At 35.1% G+C, this 21,391-nt stretch overlaps 1 protein-coding gene and 1 long non-coding RNA gene across 3 annotated transcripts in view; one reads left to right on the top strand and one right to left on the bottom strand.

Annotated features, from left to right (window-relative positions):
- The window catches only part of LOC108529247 (uncharacterized), a 38,342-nt gene extending 25,453 nt beyond the window's left edge, over positions 1-12,889 (top strand). Inside the window, exons 4-5 of the long non-coding RNA XR_001885449.1 lie at positions 9,795-9,903; positions 12,809-12,889. This is a non-coding gene — a long non-coding RNA (uncharacterized LOC108529247). The remainder of the gene's footprint in view (positions 1-9,794; positions 9,904-12,808) is intronic.
- Positions 1-21,391, bottom strand: part of GEN1 (GEN1 structure-specific endonuclease) — a 31,507-nt gene that overhangs the window by 6,803 nt on the left and 3,313 nt on the right. For both annotated transcript variants that reach the window (XM_017871421.1, XM_017871422.1), the window contains exons 2-11: positions 17,985-18,160; positions 16,540-16,726; positions 12,795-12,971; positions 11,182-11,292; positions 9,728-9,801; positions 7,246-7,337; positions 5,754-5,904; positions 5,404-5,440; positions 5,237-5,317; positions 4,090-4,220 (exon numbers count right to left, since the gene is read on the bottom strand). In XM_017871421.1, the coding sequence (XP_017726910.1) occupies positions 4,090-4,220; positions 5,237-5,317; positions 5,404-5,440; positions 5,754-5,904; positions 7,246-7,337; positions 9,728-9,801; positions 11,182-11,292; positions 12,795-12,971; positions 16,540-16,726; positions 17,985-18,145 (1,202 nt within the window). In that variant the 5' untranslated portion in view covers positions 18,146-18,160. The remainder of the gene's footprint in view (positions 1-4,089; positions 4,221-5,236; positions 5,318-5,403; positions 5,441-5,753; positions 5,905-7,245; positions 7,338-9,727; positions 9,802-11,181; positions 11,293-12,794; positions 12,972-16,539; positions 16,727-17,984; positions 18,161-21,391) is intronic.

The following is a 21,391-nucleotide window of genomic DNA, read 5'->3' as shown; positions in this document are numbered from 1 at the left end:
GATGTGCTGCTGAATCCGGTTTGCCAGTATTTTATTGAGAATTTTTGCATCGATGTTCATCAGGGATATTGGTCTAAAATTCTCTTTTTTTGTTGTGTCTCTGCCAGGCTTTGGTATCAGGATGATGTTGGCCTCATAAAATGAGTTAGGGAGGATTCCCTCTTTTTCTATTGATTGGAATAGTTTCAGAAGGAATGGTACCAGCTCCTCCTTGTACCTCTGGTAGAATTCAGCTGTGAATCCATCTGGTCCTGGACTTTTTTTGGTGGGTAGGCTATTAATTGTTGCCTCAATTTCATAGCCTGCTATTGGTCTATTCAGGGATTCAACTTCTTCCTGGTTTAGCCTTGGGAGAGTGTAAGTGTCCAGGAAATTATCCATTTCTTCTAGATTTTCTAGTTTATTCAAAAGATAATATTGTTAGGTACATAGAGTTTATTATTATTAGATCTTCTAAGTCAATTGTTTCTTACCTTATTATGCAGTGTTCCTCACCTCCACAATAATGATTTTTGTTTTAAAGTTTGTTATATTACTTTGGTAAGTACAGTATTTGCCTACTAAGTGTTCTTAAATCTTTTATTTTCAAATTCTGTGTAGTATTATTCTACATGTACCTTATAAGCTGAATATTGCTGAGTTTTATTTACTTAACCAATATAATATGTCTTTTAATAGGTGAGTTTAATCTGCTTACATTTTTGGTGATTACTGATATAGCTGCTGGATTCATTCATGCATCTTATCTTGTTTGCTGTCACCAGCTTTTTCTTTGTTCCTTCCACCTTCTTTCTTCCTGTATTCTTTTGGTTTGATAGTTTTACTTTCTTATTTTAATTGTGCTGGTTTGGAAGACAGATTATATTTCTAGCAGGTGTTTGAATGCATACTTTGGGAGTTTTGGCTTATCATCATCATCATCATGTATTAATCATTACATACTATACAAATATTTACATATATAATTTTTTCTAGTCAGTTTATTAAATTATCCGAATATGTTTTAATCAATTCCTGGGCTGACGTATTTCTTGTAATTCACATCTTCCCTCTGTGTTCATTTTTTCTCTTGCTGACGTATACCCTTTAACAACACTTTTCTTTGAGTCTTGCTCTGTTTGCCCAGGCTGGAGTGCAGTGATGCCATCTCAGCTCACTGTAACCTCTGCCTCCTGGGTTCAAGAGATCTTGTGCCTCAGCATCCCAAGTAGATGGGATTACAGGCGTGTGCCACCACGCCCAGCTAATGTTTTGTATTTACAGTAGAGAGGGGTTTTCGCTACGTTGGCCGGAATGGTCTAGCACCCCTGGCCTCAAGTGATCCGCCTCCTTCGGCCTCCCAAAGTGCTGATCCAGGCATAAGCCACCAAGCCCAGCCCTTTAACAGCACTTTTAAGGAAGGTTTATGAGTGGTAAACTCTCTTAGTCTTCATATGTTTAAAAACGCTTTTCCTATGAATAATGTTTTAATGATTTCAAGGTTGTAAATTATTTTTACTCGGTACTTCGAAACATCACTCCAGCATCTTCTGGCATCTATTACTGTTATGAAAGATGTGTGCTATCAGATAGTTGACCTTTTTTCTTTGATAGTTCCCGGCAAACTGTTTATTCTGAAAAATTTCAAACCTTTATAAAAGTTGCAGAAATAGTACAATGAATACTCACATGCTATTACTGAGATTCATCAATTGTTAACATTTTATCACATTTGCTTTCTCCATTTGCAAGTTAGTTGCAAACAAGTCTCATGGCACATCGCCCCTAAATACTGCAGCCTATGTAGAGTATTTCCCTACACTGCCACAAAAAACTATCACACTCTGGAAGTTTAACACTGATACAATATACAGACCATATTCAAATTTCCCTAATTGTCCTAAAAAAAAGTCCTTTATGACTTAAAAACAATTCAGAATTCAATCAGGATCATTTTCTCAAATTGTGTTGTCTCTTTATTTTAATCCAGAAAACTACCTAGATTTTTTTTGTTTGATTTTTGAAGAGTCCAGCATAATAGCTCCACAGAATGTTTTTCACTTGGATTCATTAGAGTATTTCCTCATGATTAGATACATATTAAACTTTTTTTTTTTTTTTGAGACAGGGTCTCACTCTGTCACAGTTTGGAATGCAGTGGTGTGATCTCAGCTCACTGCAACCTCCACCTCCCACGCTCAAGCAATCCTCCCAACTCAGCCTTCCAAGTAGCTGGGATCACAGGTGCTCTCCACCATGCCTGGCTAATTTTTCGTATTTTTGGAAGAGATGGGTGTTGAACTCCTGAGTTCAGTCGATCCACCGGCCTCAGCCTCCCAAAATGCTGGGATTACAGGTGCGAGCCACCATGCCCTGCCTAGCTCAAGCTTTTTTGGCAAAAATATTATATAATGTGGTATCTTTCTCAGTTTAACATATTAGAAAGCATATGAAATCAGTCTATTGTCCTTTTATTGGAAATTAATCATTTAGTTAAACTGACGTCCACTGGATTTCTCCACTTTTGAAGATATCATTTTTCCTTTGTAATTAATTTGTAGAGTGGTACTTGAGACTGTGACTATCCTTTCTCTCCAGCAATCTTTCATCTAATGGTTTTAACATCCATTGATGATTGTTGCCTTTTTGATACTTTTTAAGATACTCCTTTTATCGTTGATGTCTACAATATGCCTTGGGTATTTTATGTATTATGACTATAATTTGGAGTATAACTTTATCTGTCTTAAATTTTGGAAAACTCTCAGACATCATTATCTTTTCAAAATTACTTTTCAACCTTTTCTTTTATTAGCTTCTAGGAATTAATCCAAAACTACTCTTAAGCATTTTTTATATGAGAGTCTTTGAAATGATTTCTCTTCCAAATTACTAATTTTTTTTTGACCAAGTTCAGCCTAGAGTCCCCTATATTGCTTTTATTTCAACAACTATTTTAAGCTAATAGTTCACTTTTTATATCCATCCATTTACACACACTTTTATAATTTTGCCTTCTGTTGCTTACAGACATGTCTTCATCTTTTTGAGGATTCTAGCATTCTGAAAGGCCAACCACACCCACCCCTTGCATAAAACCTGTCAGACTGTTTTAAAACTTAATTTAATCTAAAGTGAATTCATGACTTTTGATTTTTAAAATATTATATTTCTTTATATGTTAAGCTTTCTTTTTCAATTCTTTTATATTTTATCTGTCTTCACTTCTATCTCTCTAGTCTTTTTGAGTGATTGCCAGTAGGCTTTCTGGGTTTCAGGCAACATTTGGTTAGTTTTTTATTGTCTACCCCAGCCTCTTATCTCCTGATAGGAACAGAGAAATTCCACCCTAGCTACTGGGTTTCAAGAAATAAGCCTGACTCCATCAACATCTTGAACTTTTGGTCCCTGTTTTTTTTTTTCTCTGAAGTGATTTACCTCCTGGATGATACTGCTGGCTTCTAGATTTAAGGCTCTGCAAAACCAGTTTTAGGTCCCACATTACCTTTACACGTTTATTCCTTTCCTGGTCCATTGAAACAGTTGTCTTATAAAGGCTGGCTATATCCTTTTATGCTTGTTTCTTTTTTTTTTTTTTTTTTTGAGAACGGAGTCTCTCTTCTGATCTCGCCCAGGCGGAGTGCAGTGGCCGGAATCTCAGCTCCACTGCAAGGCTCCGCCTCCAAGTTTAGGCCATTCTCCTGCCTCAGCTCCCGAGTAGGCTGGGACTACAGGTGCCCGCCACCTCGCCCGGCTTAGTTTTTTGTTATTTTTTTGATAGAGACGGGGTTTCACTTGGGTTAGCCAGGATGGTCTCGATCTCCTGACCTTGTGATCCGCCGTCTCGGCCTCCCAACAGTGCTGGGATTACAGGCTTGAGCCACCGCGCCCGGCCACTTGTTTCTTTTTATAATCTATTATTACTATGTGTTTGAAGTAGAAAAGTATGATAAAGCATGACCTACTATGTTGTTCTGATTATAAGCTTTTACTATTCCAGGAGGCCTTTCCTCCACCTTTACAAAAATAAGCTTAAAGATATTAGGAATATTTTATTTATAAGATATTCAAGTAAAAACACCATCTTCACCATACAGTTCTTTACATTACCGAATGGGCTGTAGTTGATTAGAGTTTCTGCTACCAAGCTTTCTTTCTATCATGTCGTAACGGGTCAAAAGTACCAGCAATTTCTCACATGCATAGTGATTGGGCCACTCCATTTTTTCAAGAGTAAATCTCTGTAAATATAATAAAAATAAAACAAGATTTTGTTACCTCTTGGAGACAAATAGCACTCCTAGGTGATATTAATAATTTTTCCTTTAGAATTAACATAAGTTAAAGTAGTATCAATGAGAATATTCTAGAAAGAATAAGCCTCCTAAAGAAGAATCATTATTGTATAATGATTAAGAGTGAAGGCTCTTGGTTTGAACACCAGGATGATATTTCTTAGATGTTGGGTAACTCACTTAACCTCTCTTAGCCTCAGTTTTACCATCTGTAATGTGAAGATATTATAACCCAGTTCACAGATCATAAAGACTGAGATTACATGTAATGCGTTAAACATAACAGCAAATTTAAATGTCTAATAAATGTTGGCTGCCATTATTAATGTGGCTGTCATTATTAATATTTGTAAGTACCCAGCTGTTGCAATTTATTGAACCTCTCCATGTCCCTAGCCACTATATTAGGAGTTAATATAATCTCATTTAATCCTCATGGTGACTTCATGAGAACAAATATACATATGTAACAAACCTGCACGTTATGCACATGTACCCTAGAACTTAAAGTATAATAAAATATATATATATATTATTTCTATTTTGAGAATAATACACATCCAGGGTCACACAGTAAATGGAATATGGTCCAAATTTAAATTTAGGTCATTAATTTCAGATCTCAATGTTTTTTGTAAATGATACTACCTTCCATAATTATATACTTGATCTTGACATTCTCTTGTTATTAAACCCTCTTCCCCCAAAATATCTTTGGATGCAATATATCCATGTATGCTAATTAAGGCATCTTCTAAAACAGCATAACTGTACTTTGTCTTATAGTGTGCAAAGTATGGCTACTGTATGGCAAATGAGAGATTAGAAATAAATGCTGAAAAAATATAAGAGCTGCCTGTCTTAAGTTTAAACTTCCTCTCACACCAATCAGAGTGAATATCTGCTCCTATCTTTCCAGCATATAACTTCATATGGTAAAGCAAGAATTTATTTTCAGATACCTGAAACAATAACAAATCAGGTCTTTGGTACCTGATAACTTTCACCAATTTATCCTTGTTTAAAAGGAATTCTTGAATAACCTAGCAAGAAAAAAGAAAATAGGAATTGAGACTTAAACTTCTAAGAAAGCTTCTACAATTAATACAGTTGAATTACTGGATATTACCTCATGGAATGGGAATCCCTCACAACTGCAAGCTTTCCTGAAAAAAAAATTATATATATGTTATTACTATAATCAGACAATTTTAGACTCTGAAATCATCTCAGCCAATCTCCTCCCATTTAATAAGAAATGTGAATTTACAGTATCCCAAACAGTCAAGCTTCTCTTTGAATAACTATTACATTACTATCTCCTAGGTTAGCTAAATTTTCGAACAGAAATGAAAAAAAAGTTTTTTTAAACATGTGACTAGTCTAGACATGTGAGGAAAGATTATGTGGAAATAATTCAACCAAAGGTATGTGTATAGGTCATGCCAGGAAAAATCATGAGTTTTTAAAATAACTTACTTCTTCATATTGTTCTCTACTTCATTGAGTTGCCTATCATGTTCTGTGCGGTGCCACTCGCAAGGGCAGCAATATTCATAGTCATGTGGCTCACAATATTTATCACTTTTACATAATCTGCATCCATTACGTTCATGATCCTTAGGTGAACCTTTATGGAGACCCAAAAAAAAGTGTATCTTTTGCCTTTTATAATTACTTTCCACATACATTCTTTTTGCCTGTATCTACATTTTCCAAAATTAATATTGCCTAGCACACTACGTAGCATATAGAAAGGTTTCAATACATTTACCATGAATAGAGTAATAGACATCATAGTAATTCTTGGGCTCAAGTAGATCTTGAACTATTACTATCACATGACACTTTAGAAAAAATTATTCTTCTATTTGAAAGTGTTAATTAGACACTTGAAATTATACATTTACAATAATCAACAACAGAAAACTTTCTGGTTTAAGTAGAAGCTATATGCATAAAAAGTAGAATGTAATTATTGGCAAAAAAAATTATTTACTTAATAGAATAGCTCTAATAGAATAGTTTATTTAATGAGTGTATTAAAAGAATATAGCAGTTAATTACCTCTGCTAGTGTCTAGCTCTCAGTTACAGTTATTTTTAAACTATCCTTGGAACATGAACAAATGATGATTGTGGCACGGGTGTGGAAATTTAATTCCCTTTAAAAGGAAAGTGTGATGACTTTCAACATTGTCTTGAGAATATGTAAGAGCATATATACTTGATATGACCTAAAATTGTCATTTGTAAGTTATCAAAAAACCATACAATAGCATCTTATTTATAAAAACATTTATTTTCTTCCATGATTTTATCTATAATAATGTTAATAAAAATATATTAAGACAATTAGATATAGCAGAATTTCTTTTAAAAGATGAGTTAACATGATATCCTATTCTCTTTTGGGAATGAAAGGCCTTTCTGATCCAGTACGTGTTCTGTGGTTTTTTTTTTTTTAAACCAAGGCTAATGAAGAAGATCCAAGCTATTTTCAACAATAGTGAACATTAGAAATTAGTTTTAAGTCACTGTCTTCATACACAATTAAAACGCATTATAGGACAACGAAGAATCTTTTAAGTGGATAAATACAAATCACCAATATATTAACAAATGGTTTCAGTTCCATTTTCCCTAAGACTTATTAGTATATATTTTTTTCTTAAAATGGATTTCTATATTGAAAACGTAATTTTAAGATCTAATTAATCTGGTATCATAGTTTGAAACTGTACTTATCCTATATTTATCATCTACATCACATTATTGGTTTCAACAAACATTTACTGAGTGACTACTATGTGTATATAACAAAACTGACTCCAAGGAATTCCCAATCTAGTGGAGAAGACAATGTAAAACCCTTCAAAGTATTATTAACATTGCTATGTAAAAAGTACTATGTGAACAAGAATTAAAACATAGGTATGAGATACTAACAACAATTCCCTATGTCTCCTTACCTGGATGGGAACATACAGAACAATGAGCCAGCTTTTTAGTGACTAGCGGTTGTGGACTAGAGTTACAAGATGTTTCATTCCACCGATTAAACCTTTAATAGAAAGTGGTTTTTAAAAAAAGAAAAAAAAATGAGGTCACAAAACCAATATGTTCTCAAGTATCAGGCTGATCTATTCCCTTTCACCTAATTATTTTCCCTTGGGTGGTTGATAAAATTGCTGGCCTAGCATGGGAAAACCCTCAGTCACAAGTTTTAAATGTGGCCCCAAGGCCCAAGGACAGCAGAACTGCAAGAGAGGAGAGAGAGTATATGTGTGTGTGTTATCTATATATCTGTATCTCTTAAAAAAAAAAAAAGTATATATATATATCTCCAATCAGCCTTTTTTTTTTTAAGAATCTTAAGTTAGGCAGCAATATGTGAGTAGACTGATTTGTAAATGTCTCCTTTTAATCTCTTCTCTGTGTGCCACAGCACAAAACAGAATTATGAACATTTCTCTATCTCAGAAAGAAGGGTAAAGAGTAATGTATGAAAATTAAACATTAATCTTCTGGGTGAAAACTGATCAAAAAGCTAAAACGCTAAATCATCCTAAAGTGATCATTTCTTAATCCTTGTTCAATAGAGCAAAACATTATCCGCTTCATAAAAAGATTTTAAGAAAAATGTTATATTACTATTACTATAAAGATTTCCACTAATTAAAAGTTAATTTCGTTTTTGGCTAAAGTTCCAGGTTAACATAAAGCCACAAAGGATATGGTTAGGTATTAATCATAAAACATATGTGTTCTGAATTATGTTCCTCTACTCACATAAGTTGAAGTTTTTATAAAAAGCTAAATTATCTCTTCAGGTCACTGTGCAGTATCTGGTACTAAAGAGTTACTATTTAGCTTCTGGAATTTCTAACTCATTTACTACAAAGACCAAGTACAAGCCTGTTAAAAATTAGCATTAATTGCTTCCAGATGAAGAATAGCACTTCAAAAATTAAAAGTAACTGGCAGGAAAATATTCAGTATATAAAACAAAATAAAAGATGATTATAAAATAAATGTAATTTTATTATTTTCAAGTGTCAGCAGTGCTTATTTGCTGAAACTGTTTCAATAAGAATGGTTTGGAGTTAGCCAGTTGTTATATTCACTTGCTTCTCCTTCTTTATATTATTTTTTACAATTCCCAAATGATTCCTTAACTCACCCCCATGCCAAAGTATACCTTTTCTTGCTTGCTTTGGCACAGTAATAACTGATATCAATAATGGATTTATTGAAGTCTTAAGATTTATCAACAGTTTTACAGCTAAAAGAGAAGTATCATAGGAAAGATGTATTTTTCATGGTCATTTTTTTTTCATTTTTACCTCTTAACACTTCTTTTCAGGCACTTGCCATCTCGAACCTGCTGGAGGCCAAGACTATTTTAAGTTTCCCAGTGTCCTAGTTCCTTTCTTACTGATTCTATACCTATCATCATTAATATTAATTTTTATAAAGCATTGCTTTCATCAGTAAATATAATTCATGTGTTTTTGAGACAGTAAATAGCATAGTTTGTTAACTTCTATATAATCTGCATCTTGTTCTGAATCCTCAAACTATAGAGGCTAAATTAATTGTTATTATTAAATATGTAGCCATAAAGCAAAGGCCAGTCAAGTATGATTTCGATTAATGTTGCTTATTATTAAATATTTACAACATGCCACAGACATTTAATTTATAGAAAGAAAAATACAATATCAAAGTATTAAATACAAAATTATTTTAATGTCATGTTTATCTTTACCTGTTGGTAAAAGGGTTTAAAATAGCTAGTGGCAAAATGCCCATGGTCGTACATAAATGCACTTGATATTGTATTAAATGTGTTTAGTGAGCTAGTAAGATTTTTTAAAATGCAGTATGGTGGCTGGGCACCGTGGCTCATGCATGTAATCCTAACACTTTGGGAAACCAAGACAGGGGGATCACTTGAGCCCAGGAGTTCAAGATCAGCCTGGGCAACATAGGGAGACCCTATCTCTACAAAAAAAATTTAAAAAATTAATATATTAACATGTTTAATATAAATAATATATATATTTTAAATGCAGTTTGGTGGCTAGGCGCAGTAGTGCATATCTGTTGTCCCAGTTACTCAGGAGGCTGAAGTGGGAGGATCACTTGACCCCAGCAGGTTGAGACTGGAGTGAGCAGTGATTGCGCCACTGCACTGCAGCCTGGGCGACACAGTGAGACCTTGTCTCCAAAAAAGAAAAAATAAAATCCAGTACGGCTTAGAACATGTATTCTCATCCTTCCTTTGGAAAATTTCAAAATAAATAAAAATAAATTATCTTAAATCAAAATACAGGTCAGTTTAAAAATACAAAACCCTTTTTTGGAAAACAATCATTTTTTGTACTATTCGTTATTAAGTTAAGCAAGAATAAAAGTTCAATGTTGCAAGAGAAAGTAATTATTAGTTACCTCTGAAGTAAACTTTGCCCTTTCAAAATCTGTATAAGTTTTAATGCTTGCTCTTTTCCAACTCCAGGGACTCCCTTTCAGAAAGTGGAAAAAAAATAATTCCAATGTTAATCACTAGGAATGGTTAAAAGTACATTAACTGAATGGAAGAGTCTGCAGCTGAAAGAAAGAATGAGGTAACTCTTAAATAAAGATAGGAAAAGATGTGCAAGGTACATTGCTATGCATAAAACAAAAACTGCCCAATAGTGTATATCATCAGGATTTGTAAAGTAAATGACAATTACACTGATATCTATGTAAATAAAAAATTCAGAGAGTTATATACCAAACCACTGATGGTGTTTATTTTAGGGAAGGGAGGGTCATCATTTTAGAGGGCTTTCATTTACTATGTTAATTATTTGGATAATATTTTAATTTAACCTAACTCTATGTTTGTAATCAGGAAAAAGCAAGTTCATTTAATTACATGAACATTTAATATTCCGAACAATGTAAACACATAGCAGTTATGGTTTTAAAAAACACAAAAGGTCAATATAGCTATGGCTAACACATAATTTGAACACCACTGTAGCTAAAGCTGGTTTCTGTGAGTTCAAGTCAGCAAATTTTTTCTTAAATTAAACATTGGGCTGTTTATAGATCTTAATAATTTTATTATCCTACTATATTTTCCTTTCTCCTGAGCTTAGATGGAAAAAAAAATACATGTCATTCTTCTTTATACTTCTCTTGGCAATAGAGGTAAAATGAGGGATTTGTAAGGCTGTAGAAATAATCAGTGCAAACATAATAAGGGAACTACATAGTAAGACCTACAATACCAGTCATTTTATATTTTTAAACACTACATTAAAGAAAATGGGATTATTCTCATAATACTTAACTCATCACTCACCTGTTATACCTATTTGTTACAGAGCACTAGATTGTGCATCTTAAGATATAAATAAAATATTTCCATGAACAAAACCCAGCACAACGCTGAGAGGCATGGAAATATGAATGGCTTATCCCAGTGATCACATGAATTAGCAACAGTAATAGCATTGAGCATGTGCACAAAGAATACAGAAAACTAAAAAATAGAAAAAAGGGTGAAAGAAACTAACAATGGCATAATACAAGAAAAGAATAACTCCTATATTTATTTAAAAAGATAGTCAAACATAAATGTGAATCTCTTAATCTAGAATAACGGTTTACTGAGATTCAAGCTGTGGTACTACATTATTCTATTCTTGCTTATAATATTAAGTGTCACAAGTCAGCTTTTTAGTGCCATCTGAAATGCTGATTATTTTAGTCACTGAATAGCTTATTACGCCTGAAATTATATTTTAAATTCAATTTTTAATCATATAGCCATATTATATTCATATTTATACAGCACATAAGGACGAAAAAAGACTTATGAATAGCAAGTAAATATGACAATTTCAGCTTACCTTTGGGAGATAATCACAACCAAGAAGTATTGCTAATCCAACCAGAGCATCTCTGTCCAAACCTAGTTTACTCTTGATAGTTGACATTGTGTAACAGTCAACATGTGGGTCCTAAAGAAAGAACAGATTTAGTTTAATCCTTAAAAAGTACATATTTATACATTAAACAACATTACAAAAATAATTTGTCAGTGTTATCTTTAAATGTTTAATTATTCCAGGCTGGGCGCGGTGGTTCATGCCTGTAATCCCAGCACTTGGAGAGGCCAAGGTGGGCGGATCACTTGAGGTCAGGAGTTTGAGACCAGCCTGGCTAACATGGTGAAACCCCATCTCTACTAAAAATACAAAAAAGTTAACCAGGCGTGGTAGCACGTGCCTGCAGTCCCAGTTACTCGGGAGGCTGAGGCACAAGAATTACTTGAATCTGGGAGGAGGAGGTTGCAGTGAGCTGAAATCACACCACTGCATTTCAGCCTGGGTGATACAGTGAGACTATGTCTCAAAAAAGAAAAAAAGCTTAATTATTCCAAAAAATTTATATAAGAAAACTATCCTGATCATTATAGAATCTGACATTTATAGAATCTGACATTTCAATATATGGAAATAAAGTTGTAGTTTCAAAAATGGTTTAAAAATAACTATGTTAGCCAATTTTTTTCCATTTTATTGCTCTCTGGTGTCTAAAAAATGTACATTTCCATCTTACAAAATAAAACACTGTAACATATATATATTATAGAAAGTAAACATTCCCTGTAATTGCACTGCCTAAACTATCATTAATAGCTTGGTACATATTATTCCAAAAAACCATCTTCTTTGATACATATATATGAATATTTATTGTTAATTACATTAAGTAAAAGTAGGATTATATAAAAATACTATTTTGAGACATTTTCCAACATTAATATGTCTGGATATCTTTTATGTCAATAATAGCCTTTACAATGACTGCACTGTATTACATCATATGGACTCTGAAACAGTGTTTCTCAATGGGGGTGCTAATATTAGCATTTTGGGAGGGATAACAGAAATGTCTGGCAGAAGGTTTAGTTTGGTTGGCACCAAGCCACCACATATCTATAGTCTCCTTTGCCCAAGCCTGAACTGTTACAACCAAAATGTCTCCCGGTGGTATCTCGCCAACTGGGAACCAGTAAGTGTGAAGTATTTAACCATGTCCCTATCAATGAACACTTGGGTTGCTTGCCAAATTCTTGTAATTACTAACAATGCTACAGTGAACATCTTTATCTCTCTCTCTCTTTGCATATTTGGAGGTATTTCTGAGGATGAAATACTAAACTGGAAATTCAGGATCAAAGCAACACATTTCCATACGCAATTCATGATGTATTTTTGAAAATAATTTAGAATCAAACCATGTGAAACAAACAAGTCAAGTTCTTATGAGGTAAATCCATATTTTGAAGACAATGAACTACGTGGCAATGATTTTTAATAATAGTAAACATTTTATTTAGCAATTGCTATGTGCAAGGCATTACAGTAGGCACTTTATATCTACTATTTCATTTAATCAGCCCTTTAAAAAAGGTAGTTCGTAAACAAATGCTGAAAAAGAGAAAGAAAATAAACACCTTTGTATTCATAGTGAAATTCCTGTAAACAGTCTGGGCCCCATAAAGGAAAGTATCGCCATCATTGGTGAGGCAGCCATCGACATGACCACCAGCATTGAGATAAGCACACATGGCTTCAGCTTCCCCAGCAGCCTGAACCCAGGGGATTCCTAAGCATTCGAGCATATCGAGGCACTGAAAACAAAAAGCAAGATGTTAGAGCATGTTTTCACTGCTCATTTGTTTACTATTAAACGTATTTCTGTATTACAAATATTAATAGTAGCCATTTTGGTGTTTTAAAAATTACGATATTTAAGAAACACTTGGAAATTTGAATAATGACAATATTTGAGGGCTTTAAGGAATGAACTGCCAAACTTTTAGGTATGCTAATAAAAATTACATTGTGGTTATGTTTCTTTTTTTTTAAGGAATCATCTTTTAGAAAAGATGAAATACTGGGAACGATACAATATTATGTCTAGGATTTGCTTCAAAATGATGTGTGGGTAGGGGAATAGATGAAACAAGATGAGCCAAGATAACGGTTTAAGATTGGTAATGGGTTACTTTTGTGTTGATTTAAATTTTTCTGTAATAAAAAATTAAGATTTTAATGTAAATTACAAAGTAATCCATCTTCACATTTCATTGCTATTGTCAGATTCTGAAAATATCTTTAATAATTAATCACATTAAGATTTACATCTACAAAGAGCCGGGCGCGGTGGCTCACGCCTGTAATCCCAGCACTTTGGGAGGCCGAGGTGGGCAGATCACGAGGTCAACAGATTGAGACCATCCTGGCCAACATGGTGAAACCCCGTCTCTACTAAAAATACAAAAATTAGCTGGGCATGGTGGTGCATGCCTGTAATCCCAGCTACTTGGGAGGCTGAGGCAGGAAAATCACTTGAACCCGGGAGGTGGAGGTTGCAGTGAGCCGAGATCGCACCATTGCACTACAGCCTGGGTGACAGAGCGAGACTTCCGTCTCAAAAAAAAAAAAAAAAAATTACATCTACAAAACTTCAATAATTTTTCTCACATGATGGTCAACCCAATATGCATACTTCCAAAGAAGATGCTATCATACAGTTTTGGCTTGAATTTTAATGTTTGCATCTTTTTCTCATCTTGCCTTCTCTGTACAATGAAATTCTCATATTGTGGGAAACTGTGGAGGAGTCAGCTGTCAGTGTCCTCCTAGGAAAACAAATGTTTGTGCAGAATGATTACATCATTATGCTGATGCACAAATAATTTGCTGTGAGTTTCCTTTGGTTTATGATTTTAACCCAGCTGGGTAGCTAGTAGTCTAGTAGCCTTATAGCCTAGTTCCTTCTTTCTTGTCATACACCATTCCTTTTTGTCATGTATCATTCTCTATCAGGGACTACTGAGTATGGTGGGGAGAAAAGGCTACTTAGTAGTTTCTAGAGACTGACAGAATAAACATCATCTCTTGCTTTGACTTCCATGCCACATCACATAATAAATACCTCTATCCACCAAGATGGACAAGGTTCAAAAAGTCAAAGTACTATGTTGAAAAATATTGCTTTTCAGGACGCTGGCCCTGTGAATTTACAGAGACAGTTTCGTGACAGTGTTGCTTCCACCTTACCCCTAGGTAAAAAGTAGCCTTGCATAATACAGTTATTTCAACTTCTTATACTATTTGCCACTTCAATTTTTTTCAAAGAACCAGCACAGAATTTCCTATAAGGCTGTTGCAATTTTTCCCACTCTATATCTCTACCATGTGGAGTGGAAGTGGTACTGGAGGAGGACTAATTTGTGCTTTTCATGCTAATACCCAAAAGATGGCAGTGGATTAGGAGGAAGCAGGGCCTAGTAACTGAAGAGTATAGAAATATAAAAATGACGAATAGGCAATACTGAACTGACACAAAATGCCTAAGAACACCGTAATTACTGCAGCAATAAAGAAACAGGAATGGAGCAATTTTCTTAAGAAGACATGGACATCTCTTTTTATGCTGGTTCTTTAACACTCTAAGATTGAGGACCATGAATATTTCCAGGAACTGATTATACAAGAAGTAATTAGAACTCAGCACAGATATTTTCTTCAACTGCTGATAGTCATTAAAGTGGAATATTCACTAATTGAAAACTATTTTTAAACGTAAGCGTAGAAAATAAAATTTCAGACGAGGAGAAAATGGCATAATTATTTTAACTAAAATTAAAAGAAAACAAATTCAAAGCAAATATGATAAAAGCTTATATCCTTAAAACATAAAGAACTTGCACAAAAGAAAAATTAAAACCTCAAGAGGTAGTGGGTGAAGGACATGATAGCCATTACCCAAAGGGGGACTAAAAATAGGTGAAATGTTTAACGTTACTATTAAAAGACAAATGCATATTAAATATCTTTGTTGTTGCACACTAAATATTATAAAGACAAGCCTCCTAACATCCAATGTTCTTGTGAATGCACTGACACTGCTTCTCTGACATCTGTATTAGCAGAAATTAACCAGCAAGAGCAATAAAATCATTCCAAAACTTTGACCCATCCATCCAACATTGGGTAATTTTATCTAAAATTTCAAATCACAAGAAAACATTATATACACAAAAAATGTTCATTACACTTTCATGTATAGTAGAGAAAAACTAAAAAAGTAAATGACATATACAATCGGGGGTATGATTCATAGCTTCATACATGTTGCACAATCACTACAAGTTATGATTTCGACTAGAATGTGACAAAAAGGGAGATATGACAACATGAAGCATTAAGTGAAAAGGCCAGGTTAAAAATCATGTGTACCACTACAACTCTTTACACACACTTGAAAACAGACAAAAAAGGCTGGGCGCTGTGGTGCACGCCTACAGGCCCAGCACTTTGGGAGGCGGGTGGATCACAAAGTCAGGAGATGAAGACCATCCTAGCTAACATGGTGAAACCCTGTTTCTACTAAAAAACACACACAAAAAAATAGCTGGGTGTGGTGGTGGGTGCCTGTAGTCCCAGCTACTCGGGAAGCTGAGGCAGGAGAATGGCGAGAACCCGGGAGGTGGAGCCTGCAGTGAGCGGAGATCGCGCCACTGCACTCCAGCCTGGCGACAGAGCAAGACTACTTCTCAAAAAAAAAAAAAAAACAAAACAACACACAAAAAAAAACCTTCCTATTTTAATTATATATTATAGGTGATTTCTTTCTTAAGTTTTATACAAATATAAAATATAGCAATATTAAAGTAACATACAAAGAATACATAGTAATGTAACAATAATTAGTTTTTAAAATTACAAGCCCTAAGGGAAGCCAAACATGTATTCTGTATATGAACTATCATGAATTCTGAATGAGTGAAGTGCGAATTAATGAGATCTCATGTATTCTGGGAATTCTTTAAGTCCTGAAGGTGTTATAAAAGGTAATATGATCAAGTTCCTGCTATGTACTAGTTGCTTTGGATATACTTTCTCTTATTTTTATCTCATCCCAGCTGAGTATTGCTGTTGTCATTTCACAAGATAACATACAAGGTAGAGATAGGTTATAAATTTTGCTCAATGTCTCAGAGTTTCTATATGCCAGTGCCAGGAATGAAACTCAGGTCAATTTCACTCTAAAAAATAAGCTCTTCTCTCTATGCACACTGGCTGGCTAGTCACAATAAAATTAATAAGTATAAAAGATGACAAACTATTAAGAGTAAAATGTACCCTTTAAATCAAACCAGAATTACTGAATGAAATCTGAATGCTCACCTCTCTTAAGACTGATTTAAAATGTGATCTCCCTGTTTTCTGAGACCACGATTTTCCAGAAGACCCATACCGAGTCTGATTCCTCTTGCTTATGACATCAGCTTTCAGCTTTGGTGGTTCCCCTTCCATAACAAACACCAGTTTTACATCCATTTGTGTTAAATATGAGATACGAAAAAATAAGTTCCTAAAATATATAAATTAGTAATATATTAATCATCATACACTCACAGTAAAAGTCAAAATAGTATAACATAAAGGCAAGAACATTAGTATCAAAAACTTTAATGTAATAACATTTTACTTAAGGTTTTAATTAGAGTGGAAAACCACTTTTTTTTTTCTTTGACAAGAGTCTCACTCTGTTACTCAGGTTGGAGTGCAGTGGCATGATCTCGTCTCAGTGCAGCCTTAACCTCCTGGCTCAAGTGATCTTCTCGCCTCAGTCCCCAAGTAGTTGGGACTACAGGTGTGTGACACCATGTCCGGCTTTCTGTATTTTTTGTAGAGATGGGGTTTCACCATGTTGCCCAGGCTGGTCTTGAACTCCTGAGCTCAAATAATCCGCCCATCTCAGCCTCACAAAATGCTAGGAATACAAGTGTGAGCCACTGTGCCTGGCCAAAAACACTGATTTTTTTTTTTTTTTTTGAGACGGAGTCTCACTCTGTTGCCCAGGCTAGAGTGCAGTGGCGTGATCTCGGCTCACTGCAACCTCCGGCTCACTGCAACCTCCGCCTCCCAGGTTCAAGTGATTCTCCTGCCTCAGCATCCCAAGTAGCTGGGATTACAGGCACCCGCCACCACACCCAGCTAATTTTTTTATTTTTAGTAGAGACGGGGTTTCTCCATCTTGGCCAGGCTGGTCTCAAATTCCTGACCTCGTGATCCACCCACCTCGGCCTCCCAAAGTGCTGGGATTACAGGCGTGAGCCACTGCACCCAGCCAAACCACTGAATATTTTTAAGCAACAGAGATTTATGATTATTCTAATTGCTATGTGGAAAATGGTTTGAGGTAGGGGAGGCCAAGAGCAAGAAACTAGTGAAGATGGCACTTCAGGAGTACAGATGAGAGATGAGGTCGGCATAGACTGAGGTGGTTGGGTGTCTCTGGACACTGAGATAAGTTTGTGAACACAAAGTATATTTTGGAGGTAGAACTAGCAAGACTTACTGATGTGGAGAGAAGTAGAATAGGGAGAAAATGTCTCCCAAATCTCTGGCTTTTAGTATCTGAAGCATCCTAGTGGATACATTAAGTAGGAGATAGATATGTGAATCTGGAGCTCAAAGGGTATGAGGTACAAATCTGAGTCCTTAATATAAAGATAGTGAATCTACACATGTTAAATAGATCTTGAAACCTCAAAACATAAAAGAATAACAACAACAAAAGAAAAAAAGGTGAAACAAAATCAAGACACCAAGAACTTTCACTATACCTGAGGTGGGGCTTCACGACGCTGCCCATCATTTTTTTGACCGTCTGTGCCTCACACACCCAGAGACTCAGATCAACTGCAATGGTTTTCCCACCAAGATTACGCAAGGGAATGTGTTGCTTAACAGGCTCCAAAATTTGCCACAAGTCATTCACTCCCATTCTGGTGATTATCTGCTGTTATGTGAAACACACTTTACAAAATATTGTTAAAGAAACAGAAGGTGATAACAGGGATTCAAACAATATATTATAAGTCAGTTCAGGATAATTCATAGAGGATTATCCTTATTTCTTTAATCAGTCAGCTTTTCGAAATGAATGAAGAACACCTGAAACGTTAAAATGGTGGTAACTGGCTTTTCCCAGCTAAAACAAGAGCTAACAAATGCAGAGATGGGTGGAGAACGCAAGGATGCTGTACATCATTTTTGTCTACTTGAAAATTCACTCCTTGATTTACATACTTGGAGAGTGGGACTAATTCTCTATCATACCCAGGAAAAACAAAAACACAAAAGCAAGAAAGCATGCAAACAAGCTAAAGAAAAATGAGGTTAATGAAGAAAAACTTAGAAAAGTGAGGGAAGAAGAAACGAGAGAAAATGAAGTTGGAGGACTACTCATAGACATATCTTTCTTAAAAGGGCGTTGGCTTTTAAATTGCAAGGTCACATCATGTTCACTGCAGAAAAGAAAAAAAACTTTTAATCACTTATAACTTTTAACCACCACCCAAAGAAAACTAAAGTTAAATGTTTTCCACGTACATGACATTTTAAAACAACATTGGCTTAAACTTTGCTACTGTTACCTGGTTTGGTATTTTCTATAGGCCAGCTTTTCCTTATTATTCATCCATATTTGGTTTTCTTTCCCTTTGTTATTATTTGGTTATAATAATTGACATTATGTAGCATGTGCAATGAAAATTCAATCTGATGACACAAATATAACCCAGATTATTATCCTCTAAATAATGATCTTAATTCATTCCAAAAACACAACGTAGGAGACAAGAATATATTAAGTCAAAAGACTATCACCTTTATGCAGAAACTTTCTGAATAAAAAGTACTGTATCGTCTGTATCTTTAACAGAGTTCTTTCTAAAAGTAAATTTTCTCAAATTGCACATGGATGCAAAGAAAATAAATGCTGGAAGGGTTGCTGTCTGTGACTTACCCTGTTTTTCTGAACCTGAATTTTACAGTGTGGCCAGTGGTGCTGCAAGTATTATTTCTTTTTTTTTTTTTTTGAGACAGGGTCTCGCTCTGTCACCCTGGCTGGAGTGCAGAGGCGAGATCTCGGCTCACTGCAACCTCTGCCTCCCAGGTTCAAGTGATCTGCCTGCCTCAGCCTCCCAAAGTGCTGGAACTATAGGCATGAGCCACCGGTGGCACCCAGCCCTGCCATGAGTATTATTCTGTGTACTCATTTCTATGAAGTGTACAGTGACATCTATGGATGTCACTTTACAGATAAAAATATACAGACTTAAAGGGTCAAGGAAGTATTTGGTAGTAACAGTGACCCAGAACTAATATTGTCTATTTCACATCCTGAAGCCCCACTGGTTGAATGTACCATTGTGGCACTGATTCAGTTACTGTGAAAAGTTGTGGTTAATTCTGGAAAAAGAGTGGGGTACATATATTCTTAAGGTCATTATGATGAAGAGAAATGAGACAAATTATTAACCCATCAGAACACATTAAACCAAAAGTCCGAGAAGAAAGTTCTTGACAGTTTTGCTTTCCTTTGTGACTCACGGTGCATACTGGAATAGATTGCTATCAAAGAAAATTAGGCAATTCCTTTGTTCTAATTTCATTTAAATGTGACCCTGACCCTAGCAGTCAAAATTTTAAATGCAGGTTATCTTCTGGTTTAGCAATATCTCTTCCAGGAATTTAAGATATGTTATGTGGTGTGTACGGGTTTATATACAACAATATTCACTGTAACACTGTTTATAATAATAGTAAGACACTGAGAAGAGCCAGCCAGGTCTTCATGGAGGACTGATTAAGTAAATTATGGAATATTGAAACTAAATTAGATGATATCGCAAATAAATCAGTAGGATAGAAATACATGTACTAATAAAAAAACGGATGCAAGTTTTAAAATGAAAACAGGTATGAATATGTTAGGGATGATTATAGTTCAGGGATGGCAAGAACCACTTTTCAAAACATATCCCTTTGTGTTGTTTCATTTTAAAAATACCACATACCTGTATTACTTTTCAAATTAGAAAACAGTTAAAAAATATGTGACCCTATTTATTAGGAGTTGGAGAAATAAACTAGAAATCTTTTAGATGGTTTGCTTCTTGGCTAAATATTAAGTGACAAATTTAAATAGAATTCATGGGTCAAATTAAAAAGTACTGTTCTGCAAATTTACAAGTACTTGAATATTAAATACTACTTCAGTATAGCTTTTTGAGGGAAGAGACATTCACATTTTCTGGTTTCCTTCAGATTGCCTAGAACTAGTCCTGTGGAGCTGGTCAGGGCACGTATTTTCTCTGGCAACTTCCAGTTCTAAGTTTCAACATTCCTACCCTGTTTCTAATGATTCCTTTCGTTGGTTGACTACACATATACAAATGAATAGTAATGAAGATTGCCACCTAGTGCAGCGATGTTTACGATGGCACACATAAACACACATTTACACAGAGGACTGTGATGTCAACTGTATTCCTTCTGCGGGTTATGGTAAAAAAAAATGAAACAGCAACAAGGTAGACTCTTGATTTTATAAACTGCAGCCGTCTAAGTATCTCAAGTATATTAGGATCATTTTGTAAAGCTTTTAATAAAATATATTATTAACAGGGGGGCAGCTATGCCTAAAAAAAAAAAGTCCAGCACTGATTTGATTATTGGAAACCCCTAAGCAAGATAAAGAGGGCTTTCAACTATTCCCATAAATAATATCTTTAATATTACATGATTACTACGGTTAGAATTTAGTTATTATTTCATTTCTTTTGTTGGAAACGAACCTGGTTTAAAGAATGATTAACCATGGTTACTTCTGAAAGAGGAAAATTATGTGAAACGTACATTTTACTAGAAAGAACATCATATTTTAAGAATGCAATTAGGCCAGGTGCGGTGGCTCAAGCCTGTAATCCCAGCACTTTGGGAGGCCGAAACGGGCGGATCACGAGGTCAGGAGATCGAGACCATCCTGGCTAACATGGTGAAACCCCGTCTCTACTAAAAAATACAAAAAAACTAGCCGGGCGAGGTGGCAGGCGCCTGTAGTCCCAGCTACTCCGGAGGCTGAGGCAGGAGAATAGCGTGAACCCGAGAGGCGGAGCTTGCAGTGAGCTGAGATCCGGCCACTGCACTCCAGCCTGGGCGACAGAGCAAGACTCCGTCTCAAAAA

This window comes from Rhinopithecus bieti, unplaced genomic scaffold, assembly GCF_001698545.2.
Source record: "Rhinopithecus bieti isolate Rb0 unplaced genomic scaffold, ASM169854v2 scaffold_4781, whole genome shotgun sequence".
Lineage (NCBI taxonomy): Eukaryota > Metazoa > Chordata > Mammalia > Primates > Cercopithecidae > Rhinopithecus > Rhinopithecus bieti.
This window is presented reverse-complemented; position numbering and strand designations above follow the sequence as displayed.